An 18,011-nucleotide genomic window follows, 5' to 3' on the forward strand; every position below is an offset into this window, starting at 1 on the left:
TCACCACAAGACCAGCTCTCCTCCCTTGAATACAGAAAGTTTGGGTATATCTGGAGAGAATGGATTAAGGCATGACATTTGATAAGATGAGTCCTTTCAGAGAGGACCCAGTATGTTTGCATACCTGATAAAGTGGTTTGACCTAATAGCTGTTCCTTCCTAGTTCCTGGGAGAAGAACATATCAACTAATGACTGCCTTATACTGGGATTTCCAGCAGGATGGGGGCAGGAGGGGGGGTGCCTGCTTGAGTTCTGCAGCTGCCTCACCCCTAAGGGCCTGCTTCAAAATCTCTACCTCAGCAAAACAAATCCTTGGAAATGGATACCTAGAATCGTTCTAGCCTGAGTCATCTGGGGACCTTAAGGAAAAGGACAAAAGGAAAAGATAAGAACAACTTGCTGATCTGCAAAAGCCTCTTCAGCTAAGATTATTACAACAGACCACTGAATAAAGTCATCAAAAGCCACTTATCCTCTTCTTTGTCTGTCAAACTTCTGAATAAGGATATCTAGAACTGGTCAGACAGTTGATACCCAAAACCTGTTAGTGCTTGCTTTAGTTCATGTTTGTCAATCATTCCAGAATTGTGTCTGTCATACCTGTGAAGAGGCCTTCCCATGCAGCCAACACTTATCAGGTGTTGGCTGACAAGACAGAGGAAGGAGACTCCCATCCCATGTAGAGCTGCCACATGTCTAGGATTGGCCTGGACAGTCCAGAAATCAGATGTCCTGTCCAGGATACAGGAAAAGTGTCATCAATGTCCAGGGAGGAGAGCTGGTCTTGTGGTAAAGGAAAAGTGTGCCATTAAGTCAATTTCGACTCCTGGTGCCCACAGAGCCCTGTGGTTTTCTTTGGTAGAATACAGGAAGGGTTTACCATTGCCTCCTCCCATGCAGTATGAGACAATGCCTTTCAGCATCTTTCTATATCACTGCTGCCCGATATAGGTGTTTCCCATAGTCTGGGAAACATAGTCTGGGAAACATACCAGCTGGGAATCGAACCGGCAACCTTCTTGTTAGTCAAGCATTTCCCCGCTGCGCCACTTAAGGTGGCTGGTCTTGTGGTAACAAGCATGAATTGTCCCCTTTGCTAAGCAGGGTATGCCCTGGTTTGCATTGGAATGGGAAGCCAGCGTGGTGTAATAGTTAGAGTGCTGGACTAGAACCGGGGAGACCTGAGTTCAAATCCCCATTCAGCCATGATACTAGCTGGGTAACTCTGGGCCAGTCACTTCTCTCTCAGCCTAACCTACTTCACAGGGTTGTTGTGAGGAGAAACGTAAGTATGTAGTACATTGCTCTGGGCTCCTTGGAAGAACGGGATAGAAAATATAAAAAGTAAAAAACAACAACACCCAAAACGACATGTGAACACTATAAGACAGAGCTAGATGGACCAGTGGTCTGACTCGGTATAAGGCAGCTTCCAATGTTCCTATGAATTTTAGGGGAGTGATACCAGTTTTCCTGGTGCTTCTTTCCAGACACTGTTGCTACATGCTGTTAATGCTTGATGCTTACTATTTCTCTGGCACGGGCAAGTGCTGCTGACTGGTATGTTGGCTATTTATGGCTCAGTAAATCCACCCAGAACAAAACTCATTCTGCACACAGCAGATGAAAAGAATTAGACAGAACACTGCGGTCAAGCACTCTTTCCAATCCTGGTAAAAAGATAGCGTTTAAAATCTGCCCTCCTCCGCTTTTTGATTATTGTGTCCAGGAATTTTCCCCAACTAATGTCGCAACCTTATTCCTGTGCTATTATTGAGCTATGTTCTTCTTCTTCTTATTATTATTATTATTATTATTTTTACATTTATATCCCACTCTTCCTCCAAGGAGCCCAGAGCGGTGTACTACATACTTGAGTTTCTCTTTCACAACAACCCTGTGAAGTAGGTTAGGCTGAGAGAGAAGTGACTGGCTCAGAGTCATCCAGCTAGTTTTATGGCTGAATGGGGATTTGAACTCCGGTCTCTCCGGTCCTAGTCCAGCACTCTAACCACTACACCACGCTGGCTCTCTTATCAGGTCTATTAATAGTCTAGTGGCTATAGGCCTCAGAGGCATGATGCTTCTCAATACCAGTTGTAGGGGAGAAACAGCAAGAGTGGGGGGCATGCCCTCACCCTTTGACTGTGGGCTTCCCAGAGGCATCTGGTGGGCCACTGTGTGAAGCAGGATGCTGGACTATAGGCCTTGGGCCTGATCCAGCTGGGCTGTACTCATGTTCCTAAGTACTTTGTGGCAAAAACAATGGGAGAGATTAAAGGGGGCCAAAGAGCTATGAGAGGAGAACAGAGAGACTCCATGGGGTGCCCTGTAAGGCTGCTAAGACAGGGGCGGAGACTAGAGGTGCAGCTAATGTAAACAGGGGAGGCAACACGAGTGGGAAATTCAAAAGCTGTCAACAGAAGTCTCAGCTCTTCAAGCCAAGATCACTGATCTGGAAGGGAGAAGGAGAAATCAAAGAACTGACAAAATGCTGGGGCAGCCTAAGGCATTCAGGTGCCTGAGGCAAGACACCAAATGTTGCCTTGCCCCATGCCCCTGATGGGAGACAAGCCAGTCCCACCCCCAAAAAGAAACCTGATCCTTGCAAATTTTGAAAATGTTAAAGGCTATATTGAATCAGCTCCCAAGTTATGAAATGTTAGCCAAGCGCACTCATGGATCCTGGGCTCCCGGGCCATATGCATAGGGTTGCCATGTCCCCCCCCCCCGGATTTTGGCTCCTCCACCTGGCTGTTAAATTCCACACGGATTTTCAAATGCGCTGCCTGGATTTTACTCTGGATCCAATCACATGGGAGGGCAGAGGAGGGGAAAGTATACAAAACTGACAGACAAACAAACAAATAGAATGTAAATTAGTTTCTGCATAATTTGCATAATATGCACATTAGGCCACCCGGATTTGGGATTGGGAAGCTTCTTGAATATGGCAACCCTACATATGCAGCTGAACCCTTGTGAGCACAGAGGAGGGGTCCATCTCCACAAGACTTGTGAGGAGAGCTGGTCTTGTGGCAGCAAGTATGAATTGTCCCCCCTTTGCTAAGCAGGGCCTGCCCTGGTTTTCATTTGAACGGGAGACTACATGTGAGCACTGTAAGATATTCCCCGAGGGGATGGGGCCACTCTGGGAAGAGCACCTGCCTGCTTGCATGCAGAAGAGAGAGACTCCTGCCTCCAATCCCGGAGAACCTGCTGCCAGTCTGTGCAGTCAATACTGAGCTAGATGGACCAGTGGTCTCTGGCCCAGTATATGGCAACTTCCTATGTTGAAATCCTTAAGATTCCCAGTGGAATCTTAAAATGGCAAGGGATTTGAGTGAGATGAGATGAGGCCCCAGTCAGAATCTACCAAGACCAGTGGTGTAGCAACATTGGCGGTGGCCCATGTCCAGATTTTCTGGCAGGCCACCACCCCAGTGCCCCTGCTGTAACTACTCCTGCTCACCCAACACTGCTGGTCTCCGCAGGTCCACTAACCACTGCAGCTGCCATGACCAGCAAAAGGAAGCAAGCTGGTGGCAACATGGTGTACAGGCACCAGGCAGTGACATCATCATAAGGTGCCACGGCTGTCTGGCTTCCCTTTGCAGGCTGTGGCGGCTAGTGGGGCCACAGAGGCCACAGCAGAAGGGAAGGGAGGTCCAGTGTGGTGTAGTGGTCAGAGTCTTGGTGTCGGACTGGGGAGACCCGAGTTCAAATCCCCATTCAGCCATGAAACTCACTGGGTGATCCTGAGCCAGTCGCTTCTCTTTCAGACTAACCTAACTCACAGGGTTGTTATGGGGATAAACATAACCATATACATTGGTCTGGGCCCCTTAGAGGAACAGCAGGATATGAATGTAAAAACAGATAGATAAATAAAATAGGGGTGTGGGTCAGCGGCAGAGGCATCAAATCAGCCAGCGTGGTGTAGTGGTTGGAGTGTGGGACTAGGGCTGGGGAGACCCGAGTTCAAATCCCCATTCAGCCATGATACTTGCTGGGTGACTCTGGGCCACTCACTTCTCTCTCAGCCTAGCCTACTTCACAGGGTTGTTGTGAAAGCGAAACTTAAGGATGTAGAACACCACTCTGGGCTTCTTGGAGGAAGAGCGGGTTATAAATGTCGTCATCATCATCATCATCATCATCATCATCATCATCATCATATGGCACTCCCTGGCAGCCCACCCCCCACAGGATCCTCACCGCTTCTTGTTCATTGCATGTGGCCATATAATAGTAGATCCGCCTCTGACCAAGACTTTCCAAAAGCCGTGGGTAAAGGTAAAGTGTGCCATTAAATCGAGTTCGACTCCTGGCGCCCACAAAGCCCTGTGGTTTTCTTTGGTAGAATACAGGAGGGGGTTACTTTTGCCTCCTCCTGCGCTGTGTGAGATGAGAGAAGAGAGAGCTGGTCTTGTAGTAGCAAGCATGACTTGTCCCCATAGCTAAGCAGGGTCTGCCCTGGTTGCATCTGAATGGGAGACTTGATGTGTGAGCACTGTGATATATTCCTCTCAGGGGATGGAGCTGCTCTGGGTAGAGCAGAAGGTTCCAAGTTCCCTTCCTGGCTTCTCCAAGATAGGACAAGATTTTTTTATTTTTAAATAGGACAAGATTTTTTTATTGAACCAACAAACTACCAAAGCATACAGTACGTTGCCAAAGCACAATTATATACAAAGTGGTTGTTTGTACATGATATATCTACAAAGATTTACACACAAGGATTTGGAAACCCACAAGGTTATGAAGTATATGCAGGCAGTACTGGAACTCGGGGATGGGGGATTACAAGGCACATCAGGTAACTGGGGGTGGGGGTGGGGGTGGGGGGTTACGTCCAACGTCTATTTCCATAATTTGTCCCATTGCTGTTTAGAAGAGATACACTTGCCTTTTTGCACATAACCATACAAACTTTTCCAGAAGAGATTTACTGTCTCATCCTCTCCAAGATAGGGCTGAGAGAGATTCCTGCCTACAACCTTGGAGAAGCCACTGCCAGTCTGTGAAGACAATACTGAGCTAGATAGACCAATGGTCTGACTCAGTATATGGCAGTTTCCTATGTTCCTATGATGCCTTTCAGCATCTTCCTATATCACTGCTGTGCTGCCCGATATAGTACTAGCGGGGATTTGAACCGGCAACCTTCTGCTTGTTAGTCAAGTATTTCTCCGCTGCACCAGCTGCCACATATCAAATTCAGGGCAGCTCACAAAACAGTAGCAAAATAAAAATTACAATTAAAACACATTAAAGCAAACAAAGACAAAGACCCTTATAACATACAACTAAAAATAAGACAAAAGCATTTTAAAACATTTTAAAAGCCTGGGTGAACAAAAAGGTCTTCACTTGGCATCTAAAACAAGATAATGATGGCACCAGGTGTGGGTAAACATCACTGGGAAGGTTAAATGGAGTGCTATTGCTGAAAAGGTCCTCTCTCTAGTTGCCACCCCTCCCACCTCATTTGGTGGAGGCACTTGGAGCAGGTCCTCTGTAGAGGATCTTAAGGTCCTGATAGGGGCATATGGGACAAGGCACCCTTTCAGGTAACTTGGTCCCAAGCTGTTTAGGACTTTGAAGATGAAAACCAGTACTTTGAATTGGGCCCCCTGGGTGTGGGCTGTGAGCCAGGGCAACTGATGAAGCCCCAACATAGTGATCAAAATGCACTTAATAATCACAATGCACTATTTTGGATTTGTTTGTTTGTTTATTTATTTAGCTAACACATTTATGTGTGTCATATAAGATAGTGCTGTGTAATGGCTAGAGTGCTGGACTAGGACCGGGGAGACCCGAGTTCAAATCTCCATTCAGCCATGATACTAGCTGGGTGACTCTGGGCCAGTCACTTCTCTCTCAGCCTGCCTAACCTACTTGACAGGGTTGTTGTGAGGAGAAATCTAAGTATGTAGTACACTGCTTTGAGCTCCTTGGAGGAAGAGCGGGATATAAAATGTAAAAATAAAATAAAAATAAATAAATAAATATACCGCCCAAAATGCAAGTCTCTGGGCGGTTTACAACACAATAAAAACAGATAAAATGATCAAAACATTACAATTAAAATTTAAAATGTTAAAACTATTAAATTGCAGTTTCTTCTTTTAGATAAGAGGAAAGAATTCTGGCTGCTGTAAAAACATTGTATGGGCGGGGGGGGGAAGGTTTAGAACAATTCTTCAAAAATTTCTCACCTTAGTTTATCTGCAGTAATAATGAATCTAGGAAGCTGCTTTATACCGAATCAGTCAGACCATTGGTCCATCTAGCCAGGAGTGTAGCTAGGGGAGAGGGGGGTTGTGTTTTCCCCGCTCCCTTGCGGACCCTTGAAGTGAGGGAGATAATGAAGAAAATAGGAGGGTGTGGAGCTGAGGGACCCTCTGGAGCTGGGGGGCTTTGGGTTCTTTGAACCCATCAGATCAATTATAGCTACACCCCTGTCTGATGGCTACACTCCCATAATCCCTGGCTATTGGCCACAGTGGCTGGGGATTATGGAAGTTGTAATCCAAAAAGAGCTGGGCGGGGCAAAGTTGAGAAGGCCTGGTCTACACAGACTGGGAGCAGCTTCTCCAAGGTTGCAGACAGGAGTCCCTTTCAGCCCTGACTTGGAGATGCTTCTAGGGAGGGAACTTGGAACCTTCTGCATGTAAGCATGCAGACGGGCCCCATCCCCCTAAGGGGAATATCTCACAGTGCTCACCCATTCAGTCTCCCATGCAGATGCAAAGTAGGGTGGACCCTGCTTGAGAAAAGAGGCAATCTATGCTTACTACCACAAGATCAGCTATCCTCCATCCCTCCTCATGCTTGGAGGCAATTCGATTCTGCTGTTGCTTGGGCAGCCACAGAACCTTTTCTGGGGGGTGGGGGACAAAGGGTGCAATCTTTATTCACTTACCTGGAAGTAAGTCCCATTACAACTACCCACCCACCCCCCCACCCCGCTCCTAATGCCCAAGCAAAGGCAGTGAGGTGAATGGAGAGGTCTTACTGACAACTCCTGGACCCCGTTTACTCCCTTCGCTTATGAATTCTAATCAGTGAGCCCCACAGCCCCCAGCACAGCTAATTTACCCAAGCAGCCTGCCTGCAGAACCCAGAAGTCCATCACCCCATCCTCAGCACTCTGAAGATTGGACTCCTTTGCTGCCTGCCTTCTCTTAATGAGTTTCCTGCCACCCTTGGTCAATCTCTGAATTCTGTTGGGAGTTGGCAGAATTATTCCCAAGGCAGAAAGCAAAGGGTTAATCTCACCTCTGTTGCTGAAGGGATGGGTTTTATATGTAAAGGATTCTCCGCATACCTGCTTTCCTGCTAGCTAGGCACAGAGACACAGCCGGAAACAAGAAAACATGTTAGCTTGGCCTGAGAACGCAAAAGCCTTGCTGGACAGGGGTGTATCTAGGGTGGGGCAGGCAGGGCACATGCCCTGGGCGCCACTTGAAGGGGGGCGCCATTTCTTAAAATTAATTATTTTTTTAAAAGGCTGCTGAAAACAAAATGGCCACTGCACATGCTCAAGTGGCCTCTGTGAGGCCCTAGGCCATACCAGGCCTCACAGAGGCCATTTGAGCATTCGTGGTGGCCATTTTGTTTTCAGCTGCAATTTTTTGAAAAAAAAAATATTTTAAAAAATGGCCACCACACATGCTTAAATGGTCCCTGTGAGGCCCTAGAGGCCAGCAGGGGGCAGGGGGAACTTTTGCAGACCCCCCTTTAGGTTTTTATATATATATATATACATATATATAATAAGTCACTGTACAAATATTCAGATATGTGACTTGTATGTGACCTTCAGACTTGTATTTTTCTGCTGATATTATGGTAAAGTTATCTGAAAGATGGGTGTCAGATGTTTGGATAGGGGGCGCAATTTCAATGTTTGCCCTAGGCGCTATTTCCCCTAGATACGCCTCTGTTGCTGGATCAGATCTAAGGTCTATCTAGTTTAGCATCCTGTTTCCCACAGTGGCCCACCAGATGCCTCCTCTGGGAAGCCTGCAGGCAAGAGGTGAGGGCATGCCCCCTCTCTTGCTGTTTCTCCCCTACAACTGGTATTGAGACGCATCCTGCCTCTGAGGCCTATAGCCACTAGACTATTAATAGACCTGATAAGAACATAGCACAATTATAGCACAGGAATAAGGTTGCCATATTCGTTGGGGAAAATTCCTGGACACAATAATCAAAAAGTGGAGGGGGGCAGATTTTAAATGCTATCTTTTTTACCAGGACTGGAAAGAGTGTGCGGTGTTCTGTCTAATTTTTTTCATCTGTTTGCGGAATGAGTTTTCTTCTCCCATCATCCCCAGCCAAAGGCCATTGCAGCTGAGGATGATGGGAGCTGTAGTCCACAACCTCAGGGAAGCCCTGCTCCAGAGAACACCGGCTGGCCCCCCACCTTCAACCCTTTACCTGACACAGGTACGTAGGCAGAAGAGCACTGAAAAGGAGAGGAAGGATACTCCAGCTGCACTGGAAGCAAGCAAGCAAGGACACAGCAGGGATTCGAACCCCGTCCCGGAAACCAGGAGCGCCAGCCGCCAGTGTCTTTTGCTTTTTTTGCGTGCAGTCCCACAAGGCGAAAAGCAAAACCTGAGAGAACAACAAGAAGCTGTTCTCTCAGGAAAAGAAAAACCTCGAGGAGTCCGGAAGAGACCTGCGCCCTCCACTTCTGACCACTCCCTTCCGGACACCTGGAAAAGTCTAAGCACAGAGATTGTAGACACCCTCCCCAATGCTCCCACCACTCAGCATAACTGTCAGGGTCAGGTTAGAGTCGGTAGTTTGTTGTTCTTCAGAGCTGGGAGCCAGAGGCCAGGCCAGGCCAGGCAGGCTCTCTGCTAATGGTAAACAGCTGATCCTACCTAAGGAAGGTTCTGGGGAGCTGGATTTGAGGGTTCTGGGGAGCTTAGGAGTGTTATGTTCAAGCTTCCCAAATCAGGGCATATTATGCAAATTATGCCGTGACTAATTTGCATTTTATTTGTTTGACAGATTTGTATACCTTCCCTTCCTTCTCTGCCCTCCCATATGATCGGATCCAGAGTAAAATCCAGATAATCTGGGCAGCACATTTGAAATTAGTGTAAATCCGGGTGGAATTTAGCAGCCGGGTGGAGGAGCCAAAATCCGGGGGCTACCCTAAATTCTGGGGGACATGGCAAGGCTAGGGGAGCTGGATTAGGTTTCGCAACGGGGTGCTGAGTTTAACTTGAGGTTTAGAGTGAGATTTAGCATTAGAATGCTGTGTTGGAGTGGGGCGTTGGTCTTTTTTTTGGCTATGGGGTGCTGGCTGAGGGGAGGCTTACCTGCACAGGAATCAGATCGAATCCTGAGAACTGGGTTTTGGGTCTTGATGAGCAGAGAGCAAGAGTGGGGAGAGGGGCAAAAATCCCCATGTGGGAGTTTGTTCCATCCGCATCGCTCTTCCTGCCAGTTTCGGTCATCGTGGGGGCCCTTCGGAGGCGAAGAGCTAGCTTTCACCTCCCGACTGCCACCAGGACCTCCGTGGGCTAGGTCCTTCTCAGCAGGCAGCGGGGTCACCCCCCGACTCTCTAGCTGGTCAAACAGGCACAGCCGTCTATCCTCCGTGAGGGGACAGGCCCTGCGGTACCCCTCACAGTCGACCGGTTGGTACAGATTGGACAGCCACCGGATGTCGATTCGGATGAGAACAGTGCTGTGTGGGAAGTGGGCCAATTTAAGAGGGTGAGAGTGGAGGGAGGGAAGGAGAGCCTGTTAGGGTTAGGCTCTGGAGCTGAACGCGCCAATGGGCAAATCTTAGACTGGCAAAGGTGAGCTGCCAATCATCTATGGTCTCCACCCCCCCCGGGTTAGAATGTTGGGGGCTGGGACCAATGTTGGCTGGCGTTGCTGCTGAGAGGCACTGCTGGGGGGCAGGGCTGGGGCAAGGCTGGGACCAGTTTTGGAAGCCATTGCTGGGGGTGTGACTGACACCTCTGTTGGGGGGCATGGGTCCCTTCTCCCCTCTCTCTCTCCCCTCCTCTCTCTCTCCCCTTTTCCCTCCTCCAGCTTTACCTCTTTCTGCTGAGGGCTCTTTTCGGAGCTTGGGTGGGCTCTGAGGCTGGGGAGTGGGGCTAGTGGGCGCTGTTGGAGCCAGCGTTAGGAGTAGGGTTGCCAACTGTTCCTCTTTACGCTTGGACGTCTCTCATTTCAGGGATGAAATGTTGGTCCCTATAGCAGGGATTCTCAACCTTGGGTCCCCAGCTGTTATTGGACTTCAGCTCCCATAATCCTCAGCCTCAATGGCTTTTGGTTGGGGATTATGGGAGTTGAAGTCCAACAACATCTGTGGACCCAAGGTTGAGAATCCCTGCCCTATAGGGACAGCATTTGTCCCTCATTTACGCAATAGCATATGATTCAATTACATATACATCAATGATACTCGGGCTCTTTTTAAAAATTTTTTAAAATAAGAATGATACTTGGGATCTTGATTACCACTCCATACACCTCCCCGCCCCCCCTAGCCAGCCGGCCCCCACAAACCTTTGTCCCTAGTTCTGGGACTTGTGTCCCTCATTCTGGCAATGAAATGTTGGCAACCCTAGTTGGGAGGCGTTGCTGGGGATCATTGCTGGGGAGCATGGCTGGCACTGCTAAGGGGGAGTGCTGCTGTGTCCCTCCTCCCCCTCTCCCCTTCCTCCCACCTTTATCTCTCTCTGCTTGGTGCTCTGCTCAGGGCTTGGGTGGGCTCTGCAGCTGGAGGCTGGGGCTGGTGGTCAGTGCTGGGGCCAGTCTTGGGGGGTGTTGCTGGGGAGCGTTGCTGGGGGGGGGCATGGCTGTCTCTGTCACTGGGGCCCTCCTCCCTTTCCTCTCTCTCTTCCAGATACAGCAGACCTTGCTGGGGTCGACCTAGGAAACCAGCCATGCCTTGAGTCCGGCAGGGAATTGTGTCCGAGCTCCAGGCCACCAATCACATCCCTTTGGCTTGCAGTGCAATTAGGAGGAACTCAAGAGAAGCGCTCCCCAGTTGCCCTAGGCTTGTGGGAACACCCCCACCCCCACCACAGTTGCCCCTGAAGCCTCCAGATGTTCTCTTTCTATTCAAGGTGGCGGCGGGGTGTGTGTGCGCCTCTCTACATTTTAACATCCCTGCATACAGGTGAAACTCGGAAAATTAGAATATCCATTAATTAAAGTCCATTAATTTCAGTAATGCAAATTAAAAGGTGAAACTGATATATGAGACAGACGCATTACATGCAAAGCGAGATAAGTCAAGCCTTAATTTGTTATAATTGTGATGATCATGGCGTACAGCTCATGAAAACCCCAAATCCACAATCCCAGAAAATTAGAATATTACATGGAACCAAGAAGACAAGGATTGTAGAATAGAACAATATCGGACCTCTGAAAAGTATACAGTGTACTGTGCTTGATTGGCCAGCAAACTCGCCTGACCTGACCCCATAGAGAATCTATGGGGCATTGCCAAGAGAAGGATGAGAGACATGAGACCAAACAATGCAGAATTGCTGAAGGCTGCTAATGAAGCATCCTGGTCTTCCATAATACCTCATCAGTGCCACAGGCTGATAGCATCCATGCCACGCCACATTGAGGCAGTAATTGCTGCAAAAGGGGCCCAAACCAAGTACTGAATACATATGCATGCTTATACTTTTCAGAGGTCCGATATTGTTCTATTCTACAATCCTTGTCTTCTTGATTCCATGTAATATTCTAATTTTCTGAGAATGTGGATTTGGGGTTTTCATGAGCTGTACGCCATGATCATCACAATTATAACAAATTAAGGCTTGACTTATCTCGCTTTGCATGTAATGCGTCTGTCTCATATATCAGTTTCACCTTTTAATTTGCATTACTGAAATTAATGGACTTTTGCATGATATTCTAATTTTCCGAGTTTCACCTGTATGTCGAGATGTCTTGGCCAGTAAAATGGCCAAAGGACTTGCATGCCGTCCAGGTGAAGGAATAGAGGCATGAACCCCCAGACAATGTATTCCAGAATTATAAGAGCCACTGAAATGCCAGACGGCCGTGTTTCAAGCATCTTCACTTTTCTGTAGATGCTGTCCCTTTGAGCAGCTGCCCTTAAGAACATAGTCCTGCTGGATCAGGCCCAAGGCCTATCTAGTCCAGTATCCTGTTTCCCACAGAGGCCTACAAGATGCCTCTGAGAAACCCAAAGGCAAAAGGTGAGGGCATGCCCTCTCTCCTGCTCTTGCTACCTTGTAGACAGCATGGTGAACTCCACCTTTAAGATGGAACTCTGCACATGTCCAGGAACTCTGAACTTCTGTTACAAGTAGCTTTTCTGGAATACAGACTCTTAATTCTCCAAATAAGTGAAATCTGGGGAACTCCCTGCTACTGGAGGGTAGTGTTGCAGACAACGTGAATTCTCATTCATTTAACTGCCGTAGTGAAGGATTCTGTTGTGGGATCCCACTCTATGGGACTCAAGCCACATTGGTTGGCTACACCCCTTTTAATCTAATGGATTCATAACCAGTGATGATGTTTGTTGGTTTGACACATTTTTATACTGCCCCATATGGAAGTCCCTGGGCAGTTCACAAGCTAAAAGCAACCATTAAAACATTAACATAATTAAAACAGTTTAAAATACAGATTTAAACTCTAAAACTTGAAGCTTTAAAACTATAAACTAAAAGTCTAACTAAACTGGTATGTTTCTAGGTCCTTCTTAAATACATCCAGGGAAGGGGAGGCTCTAATTGTGTTAGGAACTGTGTTCCAAAGTCCTGGGGCAACCCTAGAAAAGGCCCGGTTTCAAGTTGCCATCAACCGAGCCACTGGCAACCGTAACCGGACCTCCCCAGATGATCTTAATAGGCGGCAGGGTTGAAGAAGAAAAAGGCATTCTCTGTCTTCTTTCCCCCTTAAGTTTCCTTCCTTCATCATGTCCCCCATTATGATTTTAACCTTGCACTGATGTGTATTATATGCCCTGCATTTCCATTTTATTATGTACATTATTTGTTTTGAAATGGCAGGGTGCCTTCATTTCTCTTGATTCAAAGTGATTTTATTTTGCATTATTCTGTATGTTACTCATGTGTAGGCACATGAAGGGGTCACCTAGTTCTCGAATAACGTTGTAGCATGTTTCCTATAGATCACGCGCATAGGCTTTATAGCTATACTATAGGTTATTATTTTCGTTTGGCATTCATTCTTAGAAGGCATTGAATTATTCTAGTTTGGTTTGGATTGAGCGTTCAGAGTTTCCAAAGTTAAAAGTCCAGTGCTTCTAAAAGCATGGTTCGAAAGAGGCATCATCTTTCAGGAGGCAGGAAGAAACCTCTGTTGGATCAAACAGCTTTGTCAGGTTTACAAACCTGTTGATTCTCCACTCTGACTATACCCCATCTGACCTAAAGTAGGGAGTTGCAGGATTATATATTCCAGGTAGTGTAAGGATTTGTACCTCTCCTCTCCTTCAAGGTTGATCTCCCTGATTGCCCTTTCAAATGCTTGTGATGGGGTCTCCTGCTGCATCTGACCCAGGGGCTTGGCCTTGGGTCTTGATGTGTTCAGAGTAGCTGGAGCCCCACCTATCTTAGCCAGGAATGTTAAGCAGGAATGTTAAGCATCACAAAGGAATTGTGATGCAATGCAGCCTGAAATCCCCCCACCCCACCCTACAAACTGTCTAACTGCATCCCCCAAACTGTGGAATGTGCTGGAGACACTGGAGAACAGTATTTTAGCATTGAAATATTCCCAATAAATTTTATTTATTCGATTTCTATACCGCCCTTCCAAAAATGGCTCAGGGCAGTTTATTTATTTTTATTTCTTTTATTTTTACATTTTATATCCCGCTCTTCCTCCAAGGAGCCCAGAACGGTGTACTACATACTTAGGTTTCTCCTCACAACAACCCTGTGAAGTAGGTTAGGCTGAGAGAGAAGTGACTGGCCCAGAGTCACCCAGCTAGTTTCATGGCTGAATGGGGATTTGAACCTGGGTCTCCCCGTCCTAGTCTGGCGCTCTAGCCACTATACCATGCTGACTCCACATTTCTCTTTACACAGAGAATAAATAAATAAATAAATAAATAAATAAATAAATAAATAAATAAGATGGCTTCCTGTCCCCAAAAGGGCTCACAATCTCAAAAGAAACATAAGATAGCCACCAGCATCAGCCCCTGGAGGGATGCTGTGCTGGGGGTGGATAGGGCCAGTTACTCTCCCCCTGCTAAATAAAGAGAATCCCCACTTTAAAAGGTGCCTCTGCCAAGTTAGCAGGGATAATGCACTCTTACTGTACTCTTATTGCAATAGTGCACTGTTATCCCTGCTAACTTGACAAAGAGGCACCTTTTAACATGGTGATTCCCTTTATTTAGCAGGGGGAGAGTAACTGGCCCTATCCTCCCCCAGCACAGTACCTCCAGTGACTGTTGCTGGCGTCTATCTTATGTTTCTTTTTAGATTGTGAGCCCTTTTGGGACAGTGAGCTGTCTTATTTGTTTGTTTGATATTTCTCTATGTAAACTGCTTTGGAAACTTTTGTTGAAAAGCGGTATACAAATATTTGTGTTTTTTAAAAAATTAACCCCTTCACTGTCAAAAATGGACCAACATGGCAAAACATCTTACTATGTCCCAGAATGGCCCCCTTACTCTCAAACTGCAACCCCCAAACAGTGGGATGTGCAGCAGATACCAAAGAACAGGATTTCAGGACTGAAATATTTCTATTATTGCCTTCTGTTTGTTGGAGCTAGGACCCTGGAAGCATCAGCTCTCAGCTGCAATGTCTCACAGTGACCATGGTGGTGGAAGAGGGGGTTTGGGGGTCACGGATAAAAGTGCTGGACTCCTCCCCTCTTTGTTCTTCCAGTGTTAGTCTCCATTTTGTCTCTCCAGAGATGGCTGCTTGTTTTGGTCTCCCTCTTCAGTCATGAGCTACAGCTGAAATTAAGCTGCAGGCTTTCCCTCATTTGTTTGTAACCTTTTCTTTAAATAAATCTGTGTAGTTCTTCAGTACTAAAGAACTGTCTCAAGACCTCTTGCTTTGCTGCTTTCTCACCAAACTGGTTTTGTTCTGCTGTTTGGGGACTGAACTGCTATTCTTCCCCTACACTATTAACCACTTCACTGCCCCAAATGGTCTGGAACGACCTGCAACAGCCCGGACTGGACACGCACACGGACAGCAAGGTGATCTCATCAGACTACTTTTCATGAATGCCAAAAAGGTGCTGGGGTGGGGCGGGGGGGGGGGGCTTGTAAGGCAGAGAACAGATGCCAAAGGAAATCAGGATATAAATCAGAACCTAGTGCATCCCCCTAAAATTAATTTCCAGGTTTGCTAATATCAAGATATTAGCAAACCTGGAAAGTAATTTTAGGGGGGATGCACTAGGCACAGACTCAATAGAAATTAATTGTGTAGCATTGCGTAGTGGTTGAATACCTAGCATAGCAGAACCTTAGTGGTTGAATATATTGTATTCTCCAGTCTCAAAATCCCTTTGCTGGACAGCAGATGGCCCAGATCTACACACATGGCCCATTGTTCTGAAATTCTATTGTTTGACATGCCCTGTGTCTGTCAATATCATTTCCACAATGACAATTTAGAATGGGGTGCTGGTGACATATTTTGCCTGCCTGGCCTGCTCCATGGAGTCCAAATGGCCATGCCACACCGACGTGCACACACACATCCCCCAGTGCTACATTCCTCGATGGGGAGGGGGCTCCTCCACATGGCTCCCCTTCACACATTCCTCCAAATACTATTTTAAGTGCATGAACCCTGCCCACCCCCATTTGAGCAGCAGCCCACTAGTGTGGAGACATGCACACTCATGTATAGGAGTGTGCACATCTTTCTCATGTGGAGCAGGCCAGCCAGGCAAAGCATCACCTAACCTGGCCCATTCCAACATGTGCTCATGTTTTTCGCATGTGGGGTGGGACAGATGAACAAAAGATGCATCCACACATTGGCACCATCATCAGGCATGTTTACAGCCATCAAGTGTGCTGCCAGTAACCTCGCCAGCTTCCTGCTTTACCACTGAGTTTGCCACAGGGACATCTTTCTTCATCCTTGACCACTTAACTTCCTTTTCTCTTTTGTTTTAAAATATCCCCCCTCATGCAAACTTGTATGTTATCCACTCACTCAGCCGGAAGGTGCTGTCTGTGGTGGAGGAGCTGTGATGTTTCTAGCAGAGTCAATGGGAGGGGACATATTTGCTTGCAGGGTGAGGGGACACGCTTTGTGTCTGGAGGGTTTAGGAATGAAGCCCCCACTTCCATGATTACCTGTTTGCTTCAGAAATCCAAACTTCTCTGGAGAGCTCACCGGGGCCTGGGCTCTGGGCTTCCTTGCAACTGTCCCTGTTCAGCCCTCCATCATGTCCCTCTGGTTTCTGTTGCTCTGTCCCTATAAAGAGGGCTGCAGCAATCCACTAGTCTACTAGTCTGTGATGAGTGGAAAATGATGCCTGACGAGTGAAAACAGTCCTGCTGAGCAATGCACCAACGGAACTTGACGAGCGAAATGTTTTGTCTGGCTGATCAACTGAGTCAACATTTCTTCACCCCTGCCTATAGTATGACTATATAAGTAGTCATACTTACATATAATTCTTGTTGATTAACAAACAGAAATATAATGTGCACAGCCTTTCAGCTTGTGCCTGTTTCAGTTGCTCTGATGCTGTCTGAAAGGCAACGGTCAGGAGCAGCAGTGACAGTTATAGAATGCCCGTGGTGGGGTGTTTCCAGATGGAGAAACCTTCCATTTGAAAATGGAAGCTCTTTTTGCTCATCCACTCTCGGTGCAGATCATGTACTTCTCAGTGTCATCTGTTAGCTCTCCATGATGAGAACAAAACTCCTTTCAGACTACATTAAAAGCACTTTTAAGGTGATCCCAAAAGGGCTGATTCTCATAATGGATTGGCAGCAGATGGCCAGCAGATGGCGCTGTGAAACATCATCTAGGAAGCACGTCATCTGGATAGGAAGGGGTAAGTGATAAGCGAAAATAATTTACATTAAAAAAAACACTATTTCTTCATCTGTGGAAACACCCATGGAGCGTTCAGCAGTCTAGGATGGGCTGCTGCAGACAAGTCATGTCCTGCTGAACACACCATCATGGACATTCTTTAATGGTTACTGCAGCTGCTTTTTCAAGTGGCACTAGCAAGTTTCTCTACCCAGTTCGACTGGTGAATATTGCAGATTCCATATAATGCAATTGAACTTAAGCAGTTGGTGGTTCTAGACGCTGATTCTGTCATGTTTATGCACAAGCTGCTTGCAATTCTTCCTCAGCACTTTAATCTGAAACATCTTCCTTATGCCTGAATGGTAAACTGGCCTTGAATGTATCAGGTCCTGTTCACTAAGAGAAAGGCAGGTGGCAGCTTAAAATTGAGGTTTCCACTCCAGAAGTTTGATGTTTTGTTTCTTTTAAAGTGAAATTGACCAAAAAGAGGGGGGGAAACCAGAAAAATATTTGGAAAACTTCAAATGCATGGATACTTCTGAATATGCACCATATAAAACCATACAATTTCTGATGAATTTCAGCAATTTGATTTTTTAACCTCCTTTCCTCAGTAGGAAAGTAATCTTAGGGAATCACATTTCTCTGTGTGTGTGTGTGCATGTATGTGTGCACATGCGCCCCTAGCAACTTCACAATAGGCCCATTCACACATTATGTTCAACACTTGTACAAGTGTACACAGGTACAGATCTGTACACAGGTATAGTCATTCACATGTTTTGTTGAATGCAGGTGCATTTCTATCTTACCATGCATTTGTAGGGCCTATATCCAGATTCACTTTTAAAATGAATGCAGGTGTTGCAGTCATTCACACAAACACATACATGAGTGTAAAGAGATCTGCACACTCATACAGCATAATGTCTGAATTGGGCTAATGTCTGGACAGATTTGGACCAAA

At 46.7% G+C, this 18,011-nt stretch overlaps 1 protein-coding gene across 1 annotated transcript in view; it reads right to left on the reverse strand.

The window, feature by feature from the left end:
• Window positions 1-13,576, reverse strand: part of LOC128343386 (uncharacterized) — a 30,977-nt gene extending 17,401 nt beyond the window's left edge. Inside the window, exon 1 of the mRNA XM_053292371.1 lies at window positions 13,491-13,576. Coding sequence (XP_053148346.1) covers window positions 13,491-13,561 — 71 coding nt within the window. The 5' untranslated portion in view covers window positions 13,562-13,576. The remainder of the gene's footprint in view (window positions 1-13,490) is intronic.
• Window positions 13,577-18,011: the final 4,435 nt, after the last annotated feature.

The sequence above is a fragment of the Hemicordylus capensis genome, chromosome 2 (genome assembly GCF_027244095.1).
Source record: "Hemicordylus capensis ecotype Gifberg chromosome 2, rHemCap1.1.pri, whole genome shotgun sequence".
Classification (NCBI taxonomy): domain Eukaryota; kingdom Metazoa; phylum Chordata; class Lepidosauria; order Squamata; family Cordylidae; genus Hemicordylus; species Hemicordylus capensis.